This window comes from Lontra canadensis, unplaced genomic scaffold, assembly GCF_010015895.1.
Source record: "Lontra canadensis isolate GAN:19392208 unplaced genomic scaffold, GSC_riverotter_1.0 scaffold69, whole genome shotgun sequence".
Taxonomy (NCBI): Eukaryota; Metazoa; Chordata; class Mammalia; order Carnivora; family Mustelidae; genus Lontra; species Lontra canadensis.
In genome coordinates, this window is record NW_022631063.1 from 9,305,005 (window position 1) to 9,322,248 (window position 17,244).

At 38.4% G+C, this 17,244-nt stretch overlaps 2 protein-coding genes across 3 annotated transcripts in view; one reads left to right on the forward strand and one right to left on the reverse strand.

The window, feature by feature from the left end:
- SLC25A12 (solute carrier family 25 member 12) overlaps positions 1 to 17,244 on the reverse strand; it is a 193,097-nt gene that overhangs the window by 115,293 nt on the left and 60,560 nt on the right. The window lies entirely within an intron of this gene.
- HAT1 (histone acetyltransferase 1) overlaps positions 3,102 to 17,244 on the forward strand; it is a 59,364-nt gene continuing 45,221 nt past the window's right edge. Inside the window, exons 1-2 of one of the 2 annotated variants that reach the window (XM_032880457.1) lie at positions 3,102 to 3,171; positions 5,584 to 5,688. In XM_032880457.1, coding sequence (XP_032736348.1) covers positions 3,165 to 3,171; positions 5,584 to 5,688 — 112 coding nt within the window. In that variant the 5' untranslated portion in view covers positions 3,102 to 3,164. Of the gene's footprint in view, positions 3,172 to 3,199; positions 3,344 to 5,583; positions 5,689 to 17,244 lie in introns of those variants that run through there. The other variant, XM_032880458.1, reaches the window with a different exon arrangement.

Sequence of the window (17,244 nt, forward strand, 5' to 3'; positions counted from 1 at the left end):
GTACTGTATGAGAGTTACAAAATGGAGTGTGCAAATTGTTGGTAAAGTGTGTCTTTAAGTTAGTCTTCTAATAGTTTTTGATATAAACATCTATTTTTATTTTATTTTAACTCATGAAAATCAAGTAGGTGGGTAGGGCATTCTGGGTACCTGGTCTGGGAACTGAAACTCATCGTCCCCTTCTCCTCCCGATTAGTGCTATGAACTAAACAAATTAGTTAAATAGCTATTGTTATTTGCCTGAAAAGAGATTGATATTTTGAAACAAAGATACATTAAGTATCTTCATTCTCCTTTTAGATCTCAGATTTCCTATACGCACTATCTGACGTCCATCTCTTTAATACCATGTTTTGTGGAGATTTCAACACAGGATGACAAAATTTACTAGTCTATATACACTCGAACCTTTATCAAACATGTGGTTGCTAGTTCATTCCTAATAGCGCAATCTGGCTTTTTCTTGGAGAAAAATGCCTTTTCTAAACCTCTTATTCTAGAATAAGTATTACCATACTACTATCATCTCATATTAACATATTTTAGAGTCTACAAACCTCTTTCACAAATATTGTTCCATTTTGCTTTTCACAACCAGTTGTGGTGACTGGAAGGATAGTATTATTTCCATTTAATAGATGAAACAAGGTTATAGGATCATGAAGTAGTAGAACTGAGACTAGCAGAGCATTGAACTTTCCACAGCCTGCTACTGCCTCTTGCATTTGTATAAGGACAGCATATTCTTTTTGCAGAAATTTTATTCCAGGGGCACCTGGGTGGCTCAGTGGGTTAAAGTCTCTGCCTTCTGCTCAGGTCATGATCTCAGGGTCCTGGGATCCAGCCCCACATAGGGCTCTCTGCTCAGCAGAGAGCCTGCTCCCCGCCCCCACCCGCCCCCGCCTGCCTCTCTGCCTCCTTGTGATCTCTGTCAAATAAATAAATATTAAAAAAAGAAAAGAAAAGAAAAGAAATTTTATTCCATAGTGGCTAACATTCACTTCCTAAGTTCCCTTTAGAACAAGGTAAAATAAAATTTGAAAAGGAGGAGGGAACCCTGCAAAAAAGGAAACTATCTTTTTTCTTTTTGATAATTTTACTACCTTTCTGAAAGAAGTCATTCTTTCAGAATGACTGTACCTAAACACATATTCTGTGGTATTGTAAAAAATATGCATGAACAATTCTAAGACAAGGACAATATAAAACTATAACCTCAGGGTGCCTGGGTGGCTGTCCGTTAAGCATTTGACTCAATTTCGGCTGGTCATGATCTCAGGGTCATGAGTTCAAGCCCCAACTCGGGCTCTATGTTTAGCATAGAATCTGTTTGTCTCTCTCCCTCTGTTCCTCCCCCTACTTGCACTCTCTCTTTCTCATAAATAAACAAACAAACAAACAAATAAATAAATATTTTAAAAACCCTATAACCTCAGTTCTGTAAGCAGATCATATTAAATGCTAGTCTCACAATATATGTTTAATTGTACTTCTTACTCATATTCACCTTATTTCTTATTTGTATTTATCTTATGTAGATTTCATTACATTCCTTCCTTACAACTAGCCATAAAGTCACAGGACTAATCTATTTCAGATTTACTTACTTTCTTGTTATAAAGGTAACTACTGGTCAGCAGCTGGCCAACCTACAAATAAGGTGGTTTTATAAAGAAACGAGTCTTGCAATTTTGAAAAAAATGATTATTTTTAAAAAATTGTTTTCTTTTTTTGATACACACTGTCATTAATAGCCAATTTCAATTTTCTTCTTAACATTAGGATGGTATAAATAAATAAAATCTTTAAAAAAATTGGGATGGTAATTTCTTGTATTTCATTAAGGCGTAGAGAAAGATCTGAGCATTCTCCCTACCTTTTCTGATCTTTGTCTTCAAGAGGGCCATCTCCATGAACAAATACTGGGCTGAGTGTCTGGAGAACTGGACTCTTACATTGGCTGTATACTGAATGTGAACTAGGGCAATTTATTTTTCCTGGGCTTTAATGTCCTCATTTCTAAAATGAGGGGGAGTGTAGGGCGCCTGGGTGGCTCAGTGGGTTGAGCCGCTGCCTTCGGCTCAGGTCATGATCTCGGAGTCATGGGATCGAGCCCCGCATCGGGCTCTCTGCTCAGCGGGGAGCCTGCTTCCTCCTCTCTCTGCCTACCTCTCTGCCTGCTTGTGATCTCTCTGTCAAATAAATAAATAAAATCTTTAAAAAAAAATAAATAAATAAAATGAGGGGGAGTGTTAGTTCTAGACTATCATTCCAAGGGTCCATTTTAGCTCTAGCAATAGCACTGTAAAGCCTATTAACCAACATTTGTTGAGGTGGGGCAATTAGGGTCCAGACGAGGTTGTGGGAATATTTATGGATACCTAAATAATGTCTTATCTTCTGGGACGAAAAAGTTTCAACAGTGATTAAGTACTAACAAGCCCTAAGCCCCAAATCAGGAAGCATCCTGTGACGTGATTCAGGCCACTAGGACTTGAGACATGTAGGACACATCAGGCCACTTGAGGTCTTATTAGGTAACGATTTCCGTGCACCAATGCCTAGTAATCCTAGGAGTGAAAGCAGAGTACCTAAATAATACACTGTATACTGCTTAAAAACATGACAAAAGAAAAACGACGTTAAACAAGCATTTACGGCGAAAATAGAAACAAAAAAAGCATAAATTTCTCCTGTAGCTGCAACTCAATCCCTCTATTTTTCTACATAAACCTAGGCCTCGGGTGTTCGCGCTGGCCCAGGGGAAAGTTTTTCTAGCAGTCTCCGAAACCTCGCTGGTAGAATAGAGAACAGCTTTAGGGTATTTATATCATTCAAATCCACTCCTAAAGAAATTCCCCATGGGTGAGCCAGCGGGCATCTGAACATAGATGGCCCCTCGCGCGGCCGTCTGCTTGGTTCGGGCCTGCAAAGCGGCGGACGGTAGTCGCCGCGGCTAGGCAACGGTCGGAGCTTTCCCCTCGGCATCAGCCCCGCCTCTGGAAGTGCTTCCACCTCCCGGCGCCTGGAATCTCCTCCCCTCATTGGCTAGCGACCTGCCAGAGGTGGGCGGGGGAAATGCGTCAAACAATGAACTCATTTCCGGCCAGGGAGCGCGCGGGTTGATTCGTCCTTCCTCAGCCGCGGGTGCTCGCAGCTCGGAAATGGCGGGTAAGTTCCCGGGAAAAGTTTACCAAGGGGAGGGGGCGGGTAGGTTTGGGAAAGAACGCCGAGACCGTGTTGACAGTGCCCGCCTGGAACTTTCCGGCTCCAGCCTGGGTTCCAGAAGGCTTGCTTCAGCCTGAAAGGACGGAACTCTCAGCACAGCTCCCTGTTGGCCGAGGTTCGTGCCCCCGCCCCCAACTACTCGGGGTTCTGTGCCTTCTACGGAGAGCTCGGCCCCTGCGGAGGGCCGAAGAAGCCCGGGGAAAGAGTCGCGGTTTGGCTTGTAAGGTGACGGATGCCTTGAGGCCTGTTGATCTTCTCGTTTCTCTTTTTGCACTGCTGCCTCAGCCGCAGTAGTTTGGTTCTGTTCCCGCCAGCTGATTTTAATGTTCGGGTCGTCCTCCTCTTCCAGGTCTCCCTCCACCTTCCACTACAGTCAACTTCTGAGCTAGCGCATTGCTTGCTGCCTTGCCCTGCACTAGGGCTCTCCCTTGAACCTTGACTTCGCAATCGGCTTTTTAATCCCTCGCGCTTTAATATTGCTAGGATGGATTTAGGTTTTCTTTGAGAGAGATCGTTCTCGCATTCTTCCTTCATCTAAACTTCTCACAGTACTTTATACTATAATTTTCATGTTCATTCTATTTTTTTGTCTCTTCAGTTTTCAGCATTTAGTAATGAATAATTGCTATTTTGTATGTGTATTAAGATTATTCTGGTGTGAGTATATACTTTTTCCCAGTTACATACCTTTTGGAGTGAAGGATCGTTTCTACTTTTATCTTTCCGCAGTGCCTTCATAGTAGTCTTTTTTTTTTTTTAATGTTTTATTTATTTATTTGACAAGACAGATCACAAGTAGGCAGAGAGAGAGAGAGGGAAGCAGGCTCCCCGCTGAGCAGAGAGCCGGATGTGATGCAGGGTTCGATCCTGGGATCATGATCCTGGCATCATGACTTGAACTGAAGGCTGAACCCACTGAGCCACCCAGGCGCCCTTCATAGTAGTCTTACTACACTTCTATGGATGCGCTGCAAAGACAGGGTATCACGTGAGCTCTACAGATAAAGAATTCTTCTTCTACCAGATAGTGACTCTGGGATCTTAGGGGGGGTACACTAGTGCTATGAAAGAGGGAGAATATACGTATTGTGTACGGTGTACATATAGTAAGAATTACACCTAAATTTGAATCTCTGCCTCACCACTCAAAAGTTGGGTGCACTTAAGCAATTAAACCTCTTTCTAAGCCTGAGCGTTTTAGTATGAAATGGGGCCAACGTAATATTTACTTGTCTCATAGGGTGTGGGGATTTAGCCAGTGTGTGATTTCACAAGTAACATTTTGTTGCTTACGTCATATATAATTCCTTAAATGGGTTCTTTTATCTCAATTTTATAAATTAGGGTCAGAGGAGTCAAGTAATCTGCTCTAGTTCTAGTTCACAGATCTAATAGGTAAGTGGTGAAGCCTGGATTTCATTTCATGAATTCTGAAAACAGACTTAATCTATACTGCCTCAAATGTTCCCTATTTTCTGTGTATGTGTATTTTTTAACCATTTGTTAAAGTTTATGGCATGTCATTGTATCTTTCTTTTGTTTCTTCTGCTCATGACTTCTTTTTCCTGAATTTTATGATTTTTATGTTCATTTTGTCAGATTTATTGTCATCTTTGCTTAAAAATTTACCTGGATTGCTTCCATGTTAGTTATTTATTACATATATCTATGGGTAGCCACATTGTAGTAAAATCATTTGGTTGCCAATAGCCCATAGTTTATGACTTTGTACAAATATGGTTAAAAACCCCTTTTTTAATGCAGTGAAAATTTTCTTTCCTAACCCTGTCCCCACTCCTTCTCTCTTATCCTAGAGATAACCACAGTTACCAGTTTCTTGTGTGTCCCTCTTGAGATAATCTCTGTATTATCAGTTGGTAGTTTTTTAATGGTTGATCTGAAGTACTCTGGGTAGAAATTTTCCAGTATTAGAGATAAAATGCTATTGTAATTATCAAAGGGTGTTCTCACCTTGTGTCTTGGTGGAGCAGTGGCACCCTTTTTATATTTTAAAAAACTTAGATATAAATCCTAGCAGGTAATATTTATTACTATTAAATAGAGAAATGTCAGTGGTCATGTTAATTTTAAGATTTACTTATTTACGTAAAGCAAGCCTAGTTCATAAGCCTTTGGCAAAAATGATGTTTTTCCTGTTTTATAATGAGGCAGTCATACTCAGTATATTTATTTAGGATTATATGGAGAATGACCTGTGCTTTTATAGTCTGTTGCTTTTATGATCTATTAGCATGTTTTAAATCTTCTGTTTATTCCACTTCTAATAAGAACCCTCTTTGTAGGTTTGACTATTTAAACCATTCCCAACTAGACGTTTTAAAAACTTTCCCTTAGGATTTGGTGCTATGGAGAAATTTTTGGTTGAGTACAAGAGTGCAGTAGAGAAGAAACTGGCAGAGTACAAATGTAACACCAACACAGCAATTGAACTAAAATTAGGTATGTATGCTATTTCTCAGTGGTGTTATGTATGTATTGTGTGTTCATATATAATCTTTTTTAAAAGTTTGAAGTAGAATTTTATGTAAGAGCAGTTCATGTAAATGTATAGTTTTCTGCATGCATTGAACACATTCAGATTTTATTCAGTCTTCATTTATGTCATGGAGTGGGTATATGTTTAAGAGTTAGCAGAGTTTACATGTAGGAAGTACAGCATGTTAAGTGTTCTCAGGCTCTTTAAAGTATTTACCTTTATACTTTTAATTATAAAAATGGTAGGCAGTAGTGTTGGTGGGGATGTGGAAAGACACTCATTGCTGATGGGAATGTAAAATGATGCAACTACTTTGGAAAACAGTTTGGTAGGTTCTTAAAAAGTTTAATGAACTGTATGATCCAAAAGATCTACTCTGAGGGATCTACTCAAGAGAAATGAAAACATATGTCTGTACAAAAATTAGTACATGAATATTCATAGCAGCATTATTCACAGTGGCCCAAAAATAAAACAACCCAGATCTCCATCAACTGGTAGTAGAATAAACAAAGTATGATCTATCTGTATGATGGAATACTACTTGACAATTAAAAGGAATGAAGGTCTAATACATGCTATAACACGGGTGAACTAAAAAATATTCTAAGTGAAAGAAATCAGACAAGAAAACCCCCACATATACAATATGATTCTATTTGTATGAGATGTTTGGAAAAGGCAAATCCAGAAACAAGATAGAATAGTAGTTGCCTGAGGCTGACTGAGAATAATGACTGCAAATGGGCATGAGCTTTCTTTTGGGGACAATGGCAGTGTTTTAAAATTAGTTTGTGGTAATGGTCACACAATTCTAAATTTACTAAAAATTACTGAATTATATGCTTAAAACAAGTAATTTTTGTGGTATGTAAATTATTCCTCAAGAAAGTTTTTCTTTTCGTTTCTTTTCTTTTTTTTTTTTTTTTTAAGATTTTATTTATTTACTTGAGAGAGAAAGCAAGTGAGAGAGCAAGCACGAGCAGTGGGGAGGAGCAGAGGGAGAGGGAGAAGCAGACTCCCCGCTCATCAGGGTGCCCAGTATGGGACTCCTCTCAGGACCCCAGGATCATGACCTGAGCCAAAGGCAGACGTCTACTTAACCAGCTGAGCTCCCAGGCTCAGTAAAGCTATTTAAAAAAATAGTTATATGCACATGAATCTTGGTTCCATCACTTTCTATGGCTGAGTTTCCTTATCTTATAATGAAGTTAATAGTACTTACTTTTATAGTGGCTATAAAGATTATATGTAAGGTTAAGTACAAGTAAAGTGCATAAACAGGTTGACTTCTCAATAAATTGAAATTCTCAATAAATGTTAGCTTCTGCTGATTAAAATAATAGAAACATAACAAAAATATAAAGAAGGTGACAAAGAAGGTACCCCTCACTACAGAGAGAATACTTATGTAGATTTTTTTTGTGTGCATGCATAAACTTATTTTTCTAAAACCAGGATCCTGTTTAAGGCTGTGTATGTACCTGTTTTCCATAGTGGCTACTTCATTTTGTATTTCCATCAACAGTGCACATAGGTTCCAATTTCTCTACATCCTTGCCAACACTTGTTATTATCTGTCGATTTTTTACTGTATTATTTAAACTATTTTTTAATTTGACAATGAAAACTGATTTTTAATTCTAAGAAAAGTATATCCTTTATATCTAAGAGAATCAGCCCCCCCCTTTTTTAAGATTTTATTTCTTTATTTGACAGAGAGCACAAGCAGGGGGAGTGGGAGAGGGAGAAGCAGGCTCCTGGCTAAGTAGGGAGCTGGATGCGGTGCTTGATCCCAGGACGTTGGGATCATGACCCGAGCTGAAGGCAGATACTTAACCAATTGAGCCACCCAGGCACCCTGAATCAGCCCTTGTTTTTTCATATATTGCAAATAAGAGTTTTTGTTTTATGTTTAACAAAAAGGCCCTCCCTACTTTAAGATTATAAAGCAGTTTATCTATTGTTTCTCTAATATTTTTTGGATTTTTTTTCTTTTTTAAGTCGAAATTTTTTTTTTAAGATTTTATTTATTTATTTGACAGGCAGAGATTACAGTAGGCAGAAAGGCAGGGGGAGAGAGAGGGGGGAAGCAGGCTCCCTGCCGAGCAGAGTCCGATGTGGGGCTCGATCCCAGGTCCCTGAGATCATGACCTGAGACAAAGGCAGAGGCTCAACCCACTGAGCCACCCAGGCGCCCTAAGTCGAAATTTTTGTATCTAACTTGGTGTAACACATGAGGTGGGAATCCAGCTTTGCTTTCTCAGATGAGTTAGCCAATTATCCACCTGCCAGTTTAAGTTGTCTTTCATTAATGATTTAAAATTTCTCTTTAATTATATTAAAGTATCATATATATACTTGAGTTGGCTTTTGGGGCTTTTTTTTTTTTTTTTTTTTGTCCCTGAGCCATTAGTGTACCATTACAATAAATGTTATAATTAAATGTAGTTATATGGGGTGACTAGGTCCCCACTTGTTACTCTTTAGGAGTTTTCCTAGTTTTCTCTGATGTTTGTTCTTCTAGATGAACATTTTATCATGTTTGAAAAAGATTTTTTTGTTAATTTTTTTTTTAACTTGAGATCCTATTAAATCAGGTTTAATTTAGGGGGAATCAAAATCCTTACATCGTTGAGTCTTTCTAATAGCAAGAATATTTTTCTATATATTCTGGTCTTTTTTATGTCCATCTTTTTTAAGAGTTTTAAACTTTATATATATATGATAAACTGAGTTTATATCTAGGTATTTCATCTATGTTATTGCTATTATAAATGAAATGTCTTCTATTAATGTTTTTCATCTTTATTAATAGTGTGTGAGAAAACTGTGGAAGATAATTTTTAATATATATTTTTTCCCTTCCTCAAAATCCAGGTTACTTTGTAACTCAAGTTCTACATATACATGACAGAACCAAAACTGACTGGGTTACTTCGTCTTTCTAATCCTTTATAGTTGTAGTAATAACTTGCTTCCTCAAGCCAACCTTCCTTCTTCCCTCCTTTTTATTTCCAGTCCTCCTATCTCAACTCCCTCCCTTCCACCTTCTCTGGACAAATGTTTATTGAAACTTACTATGTGATAAGCACTGTGCTTGGAACATGGGGTAACTTGAACTCTTGACTGCATATCCATAATTCCACTAAGGTTTATCCCAAGATTCTTCCTCTAACAGAGGCTGTTTTCACTTTGTGTGTGAGGGATTGACAGACACACTTTTTTCACAGAAATTCTGTGCTTTGAGGTAGGTTACTGTAGAAAGAGTGAATCTTTTTTTCTATATCTCACTTTAACCATTTTTAAGTGTACAGTTCGGTACATTAATTGCATTCACAATTTCCAAAATTTTGTATTTCCAAAATTTTTTCATCACCTCAAACAGAAACTTTGTACCTGTTAAGCAATAAATCCCCATTCACTTTTCCCGTCCAGTCCTTGGTAATCTCTGATTTACTTTTCTGTCTCTATGGATTTACTTGTTCTAGATATTTTAAGTGGCATCACAACAGTATTTGTCCTTTTGTGTGTGGCATATTTCACTTAGCATAATGCTTTCACCTTATTTCACTTAGCAAATATTTCATGTTGTAGAGCTATCAGGATTTCATTCCTGTCTGTGGCTGAATAATATTTCATTGTGTATGTATACCACATTTTGTTTATTCATCTGTTGATAGATATTCGGGTCTTTTCTACCTTTGGCAATTGTGAATAATGCTACTGTGGACAAGTGTATGGGTATCTGTTTGAATCCCTGTTTTCAATTCTTTTAGTATATAGCTAAGAATAGAATTACTGAGTGTATATTAATTCTATGTTTAACATTTTGAGAAACTGCCAAATTGTTTTACATAGTAGCTGTACCATTTTACAGTCTCACCAGCCATGTCAATGTTCCAGTTTCACCACATCATTGTCAGTGCTTGTTATTTTTTTATTATTATTATTATAGACTTCTTAGTAGATATAAAATGATATCTTACTGCGATTTTGATTTGCATTGGCCTAAAGAATAATGTTGAGCATCTTTTCATGTGGGCTTATTGACCATTTGTATATCTTCTTTGTAGAAGTATCTATTCAAATCCTTTGCATATTTTTTCATTGGGTTGTCTTTTTGGGTTTTTTTGTTTGGGGTTTTTTGGTTTTTGTTTTTTAAAGATTATTTATTTATTTATATGACACAGAGAGAGTGAGAGAGCACAGCAGGGGGAGTGGCAGAGGGAGAGGGAGAGGGAGAAGCAGGATCCTGCTGAGCAAGGAACCCAATGTGGGGCTCTATCCCAGGACCCTGAGATCATGACCCAAGCCAAAGGCAGAGGCTTAACCAACTGAGCCACCCAGGCACCCGTTTTTGTGGGTTTTTAAATATATTTTTAACACCTGATAATTTTACTGGATTCTCTTACTTTTTGGGAAGTGGCTTTGGGTGATTTTTTTTTTTTCAGGCCTACAACCATATCATCTGATCATTTTCACAAATTCACTTAGTTTTTGATACATGTGCCTCTTTGTTCTCTCTCTCTCTCTCTCTCTTTTTTTTCTTTTTTAAAGTAGGCTCCACACCCAGTACGGAGCCCAACATGGGCTTGAACTCACAACCCTGAGAACAAGACCTGACCTGAGATCAGGAGTTGGACGCTCAACCAACTCAGCCACCCAGGTGCCCCTGTTCTCTTTTCATACTGCATCGGGTAATACTTTCAGAACAGTGTTGGGGCGCCTGGATGGCTCAGTGGGTTAAAGACTCTGCCTTCAGCTCAAGTCATGATCCCAGGGTCCTGGGATCGAGCCCTGCATCGGGCTCTCTGCTCAGCAGGGAGCCTGCTTCCTCCTCTCTCTGCCTGCTTCTCTGCCTACTTGTGGTAAAAATCTTAAAAAAAAAAAAAAAAAAAAAAGAGCAGTGTTAAATGAGGACAGGGGTGCCTGGGTGGTTCAGTGGGTTAAGCCTCTGGCTTAAGCCTCTGCCTTCAACTCAGGTCATGATCTCAGGGTCCTGGGATTGAGCCTCTCATCGGGCTCTGCTCAGCAGGAACCCTGCTTCCCCCTCTCTCTCTGTCTTCCTCTCTGCCTACTTATGATCTCTATCTGTCAAATAAATAAAATCTTTAAAAAAAAAATGAGGACAATCATGCCTGTTCCTTAATGTAATGAGAATGGTTCTAGTATTCCTCCACTAAACATGATCTTTGCTTGTTACTTTGAAGAATGGTTTTTCTTGTTTTGCAAAGAGTTTTTAATTCAAACATGTATTAGAGTTTATCAAGTGCCATTTTTTATTTCCATGGAAATAATTTTGGTTATAATAGCTATAATATTTATAATACTTAATATTTAAGATAATATTATGATACTTTTGTATATTGAAACATCCTTGCATTTATAAAATAAGTATCTCAAGAAATGTTAATAAATTCATTTTTAAATATTTTTATGGTACCACTTAAAGGTGAGTTTGGTCTGTGTTTTTCTCCTTTGTGCTTACTTTTCAGGGGACGTGAAGGTCAGTTTTTTGTATTTTTTGTGACTACTTTTCTTGGCCTTCCTACTCTACCACTTCCACCCTTACCAGTTTTAAAAGCATTAGATTTAACTAATGGTAAAGGCTTGAAAGAATTCACCTTGATCATTATGAAGAGGTCCTCTTATGCCATTTAATGTTGTTGTTATTGTTTTTTACCTTACCACAATTTAGACTGCATTTTCAAGTTTTGTGGTTTGCATGATACACCTTTGACCCTTCCGCTTACTTTTTTTTTTTTTTTTTAAGATTTTATTTATTTGACAGAGAGAGACAGTGAGAGAGGGAACACAAGCAGGGAGAGTGGGAGAGGGAAAAGCAGGCTTTCTGCGGAGAAGGGAGCCCAAAGTGGGGCTTGATCCCAGGACCCTGGGATCATGACCTGAGCCAAAGGCAGACGCTTAACGATGGAGCCACCCAGGCGCACCCCACTCCGTTTACTTTTAACTCATTTTTTTTTTTTTTTTGTGGTATGTCTCTTGGAGAGTGCATACTTGGATTTGATTGTATAATTTTTTTTTTTAAGATTTCATTTATTTATTTGACAGAGAGTGATTACAAGTCGGCAGAGAGGTAGGCAGAGAGAGGAGGAAGCAGGCTCCCTGCTGAGCAGAGAGCCAGATGCAGGCCTCTATCCCAGGACCCTGAGACCATGACCTGAGCTGAGGGCAGAGTCTTAACCCACTGAGCCACCCAGGCACCCTTGATTGTATAATTTTTTTTTACCTAGCAATTTTATTTCCTTTATATGTATTGCTTGTTGCTTGTTGCTTTTCTTACCTCATTTTTCTGTTGTTTCCTCGCAGTTTCTCATTCCTGTCTCTAACTAAGGTGTTTTGTTTTCCTTGACCTCTCACTCTCCAGTGTACTGTTTTGAATTCTCCTAAAAGGCCCTATAACCTATTTTTAAAATAAAATATATTGTTCTCCTGAGATAGTCTTTATAAATTCATTCACCATTTGCCAAATACTTATTTAGCCATACTCATGTAGAAAGCATTTATCTGGGCACTGGAGATAGAGCAGTATACAAAGAGTTCCTGTCTTCATGGAGTTTACATTCTGATTATGAGAAACAGACATAAATACATGAAAGTGATTTGTATTGTGGAGAAAATACAGGGTGATTAGGCCCTACCACTAAGGTGATGTTTGAGTAGATAATAAAAGAAATGAATTTGTGAGCAGTGTAGATATCTTAAGGAAGAGTGTTAACATGCAGAAGAATGGCAAGTGTGGAATGTGCTGGACGTGTTTAAGGAATATTAAGGAAGCCACTGTGACTGAGAAGGATAGCTTAGGAGGATGATGTGTCTGGAAGCTGAATGATGAAAGTGCTTGAAGGAGGAGGAGTAGTGACCTATGTCAGGTGTTGCTGGTAGTTCTCATAACATACAGGCTCTTGGGATTTAGTGATTTGATTTTTTTCTTTTTAAATGAGAGAAGTGTTAGAGTCATAGGATCTCCTTTTTAAAAGTAATTTAAGAGATATTAAGGAGAGAAATTAAAAATGGCATATAGACTTTTTGGTTTTGCTCACAGGTGGAGTTGAGACATGGGCGGCTAGAGGAAGACACAGGATAAAGTTAGATTACTTTGTTTTTGCTTTTTTTTTTTTTTAAAGATTTTATTTATTTATTTGACAGAGAGAGAGAGATCACAAGTAGGCAGAGAGGCAGACAGAGAGAGAGAGAGAGGGAAGCAGGCTCCCCGCTGAGCAGAGAGCCCAATGTGGGGCTCGATCCCAGAACCCTGGGATCATGACCTGCGCCGAAGGCAGAGGCTTTAACCCACTGAGCCACCCAGGCACCCCTGTTTTTGCTTTTTAAAAAGTGATGTACAATTTACATACTATGAAATGCACACTAAATACGTGATTCAGTGAGGTTTGAGGTTTCCCCCCAAGTAGCTGCTTTTGGGGGGTTTGAATTTAAAACCCAATTTTTGGGAGATTGAGACATGCAGCAGATCTGGTGGGCTGCATTCCTTTTTGTTTTGTTTTGTTTTTGAAACAATTGCAAACTTATAGAAAAGTCGGAAATACAAAAATACAAAGACCTTTTTTTCCATGAACTATTGGAGAATAAATTGCTGACTTGATGAACCATTACCACATACTCTTTAATGTATACTGTGAACTAGGACATTATTATACATGGCCAGAATATAACCATCAAAATTAGAAAACTTTATCAATACATTATCACCATTTAATTCTCAGACTCTGTTTAAAGTTTTCCCGGTTGAGGATATGGAAAATTTTGGTGGTAATTGACCTGTGAGTTTCATAGTAGACACAGGGAGTTGGAGTGGCGTGGGAATTGGCATTAGATTAGTAGTTTCATACTGTGTGGGGATGAGAATCCAGGTAAAAAGGGATAACCTAGGAACTTGACTGAAGTTTGCTGGAATAAAGACTATGATGGGATTAATTGTGATGGTTTCTAAAGTATATTGTAACATTAAGACCTCTAATGTTGCAGGCTGGTGGAGCTGATGGGGACGTTGCCAGGAGCATAGTAGCACCTGCTTTCACCCTTACATTTTATAATAGTGTATTTAAACTTACGTTGCAGTTTAATATGGTCAGGAAAGTATGTTTTGGCCAAAACACTAAGATTTCAGTTGTTTAAAGGACACAGGAGTAAGGGGTGCCTGGGTGGCACAGTTGGTCGAGCATCCGACTCTTGGTTTTGGCCCACGTTGTGATCTCATGGTCCTGGGATCAGGCCCCTAGTGGAGCTCTGCACTGAGTGCAGAGTCTGCTTGAGATTCTCTCTCCCTCTCCCTCTGCCCCTCCTATTTTAAAAGCATTCATGCTTTCTCTCTCTCTCTCTCTCTCAAATAAATAGAAGAATCTTTAAAAGAAAAAAAACACAGGAGTATGAATAAACTTAGATATATAGTCAGAGTACAGTTAGATACAGGGAATATGCGGCAGCATCTCTGAAGTGGAACCCATTTATATCTGCATTATGAGTGCCTGTTGATGGATCGTACATATGTTAAATACTTAAGCATTATTAAACTTTAAAACTGATTAATGTGCCTTGGTGATTTCTTAATTATGTTTTGGGCTAATAAGACATGTAGAATGTATCTTTTTTTTTTTTCAGGTCTTCATTTAAATTCCAGCTAGGGGTCGCCAGGGTGGCTCAGTAGTTAAGTGGCTGCCTTCAGCTCTGGTCATGATCCCAGTGTCCTGGGATTGAGCCCTGCATTGGGCTCCCTGCTTGGTGGGAAGCCTGCTTCTCCCTCACCCACTCCTCCTGCTTGTGTTCCTGCTCTTGCTGTCTCTCTCTCTCTGTCAAATAAATAAATGAAATCTTTTTTTCTTTAAGATTTTATTTATTTACTTGACAGAGATCACAAGTAGGCAGAGAGGCAGGCGGGTGGGGGAGCAGGCTCCCTGCTGAGCAGAGAGCCCAATGTGGGGCTCCATCCCAGAACCCCGAGATCATGACCCAAGCCGAAGGCAGAGAGGCTTAACCCACTGAGCCACCTAGGTGCCCCTAAATAAATAAAATCTTAATAAATAAATAAATAAATAAATTCCAGTTTGTTAACATACGGTGTAGAATGTATAATCTTTTACACATTTTGTCCCTCTTGAAATTACCAAAGTGATCCTGAGAACTAGGAAATATAGGAACTATATCTAGGAGTGGAAACAACAGGATTTATATTCAAGTAGAAGATTCATTGATGATTCAATGAATGTGTTGAATGAGATGATTCAATGATCTGTGTTGGTGATAAGGTGCCATTTAGTATTCTGGGCCCTGATCTTCCCCATTTTTCTCCAAAAATGTAAATGACAGGTTCTCCTGAAAAGAAAAATTATTTTAAATTATTATCGTTTTTTATATTGTATATTCCTCTGTTAGAATAATACATATTTTGCGGAAATTTTGGGAAGTGTATAAGAATATAAGAAATAAAAAGTACCCATAATTTTATCACTCAGAATAATAGTACTTCTGTATTATAATTTGGGATAATTCCTTCTAGTTTTTTAAATTATATATTCATTTATGTTATTTCTCTTTTATAAAATTGAGGTTTTATTGTCATGTTCTGTTCACCTAAATGCATCATGAACAGTTTTCTGTCACCAAATATTTCTCAGTAGCATTATGTTTAATATTTACATTAAAACTATTTCATTTATGTAATTTAATTTTTCTACTATTGGTTGATTTGGGGATTGCTTGCTTGCTCTCTTGCTTTACTGATATAACTGCATTGTAAAGATTTAGAAATATTTAATGTTTGTGATATCCAGGAGAGTTCACACTCTGTACATGTTCTCATGTACATGTATATATGTCAGGTTGATTCATCCTTAAGCCCATACTTATTTTTTTTTAAAGATTTTATTTAACACAGAGAGAGAGAGAGAGATCACAAGCAGGCAGAGAGGCCGGCAGAGAGAGAGGAAGAAGCAGGCGCCCCACCGAGCAGAGACCCTGTTGGGGGCTCGATACCAGCATCCTGAGATCATGACCCGAGCCGAAGGCAGAGGCTTAACCCACTGAGCCACCCAGATGCCCTAAGCCCATACTTATTTTGTGTCCATGAGCAAATTAGTCTTTTTTGCATTTTTCATCTGGAAATGGAGATAATAATAATGCCTACCTTTTATAGTTCTTGTGGGGATTAACTATAATGTTTATAAAATCCTTAGCAAATTGCCTGGTACACAGTAAATGTTCAAGTGACAACTAATAATATGGTTAATAACGCTGTGTGACTGCTTCTTATGAATATGTCCTTTGTTGGCATATGACACTGTTCACACAAAAACTTGTTCAGGAATGTTCATAGCAGCATTATTCATAATAACCCCAAAGTGGAAACATCCTAAATGTCCATTAACTGAGGACTGGGTAAGCAAAATATGGTATATCCATATAGTAGAATATTATTCTACCACAAAAAGGAATGAATTAATGGTACATGCTGTAACATGGATGAACCTCTAAAACATACAAAGTGAAAGAAGCCAGACATGGGCACCTGGGTGACTCAGTTGGTTAAGTTAGGGGGAGACAAACCTTGAGAGACTGTGGACTCTGAGAAACAAACTGAGGGTTTTGGAGGGGAGGGGAGTGGGGGGATGGGTGACCCTGGTGGTGGGTATTAAGCAGGGCACGTATTGCATGGAACACTGGGTGTGGTGCATAAACAATGAATTTTGGAACACACACCAAAACATTAAAAAAAAAAAGTTTCTGGCTCTTGATCTGAGGGTTCTGAGTTCAAACTCTGTGTTGGGCTCCATGCTGAATGTGGAGCCCACTTAAAAAAGAAAAAAGAAAGAAGCCAGATATAAAAGGCACATATTATATGATGCCATTAATGTGAAATGTCCAGAATAGACAAATACAGAGATGTGGTTTCATTTCTTTTGTGGTAATTACTACAGTTATGTACGTATTGAGGGTTTTTTGTTTTTATTTTTTCAAGTAAGCTCTACATTTAATGTGGGGCTTGAACTCATGACCCCAAGATTAAGAGTCATATGTTCTCCCACTGAGCCAGGTGCCCTGAGGTTTTTTGTCTGTTTGTTTGTTTGTTTGTTTGTTTTTTAAATAAAAGTAGAGGGGCACCTGGGTGGCTCAGTAGTTAAGGGTCTGCCTTGGGCTCAGGTCATGATCCCAGGATCCCAGGGTCCCGGGATCGAGCCTCAAATCAGGCTCCCTGCTCAGTGGGAAGCCTACTTCATCCTCTTCCACTCCCCCTGCTTGTGTTTCCTCTCTCACTGTGTCTCTCTGTGTCGAATAAATAAATAAAAATCTTTTTAAAAAAGTAGAAAATTCATCTTTGCTTTTTATCTGTGAGAGAGACTAACCTCCTAGCACTAATTGTTGGTTCCTTTTATTTAGGCCAAGGACTTTTTACCTTAAAGACTCTTTTTGAGGAAATGACTTTTAGTCTAATCTCTGTAAAGTATAATCTTGGGTATCTTTTCAGTGGGTAGTCCCAGGAA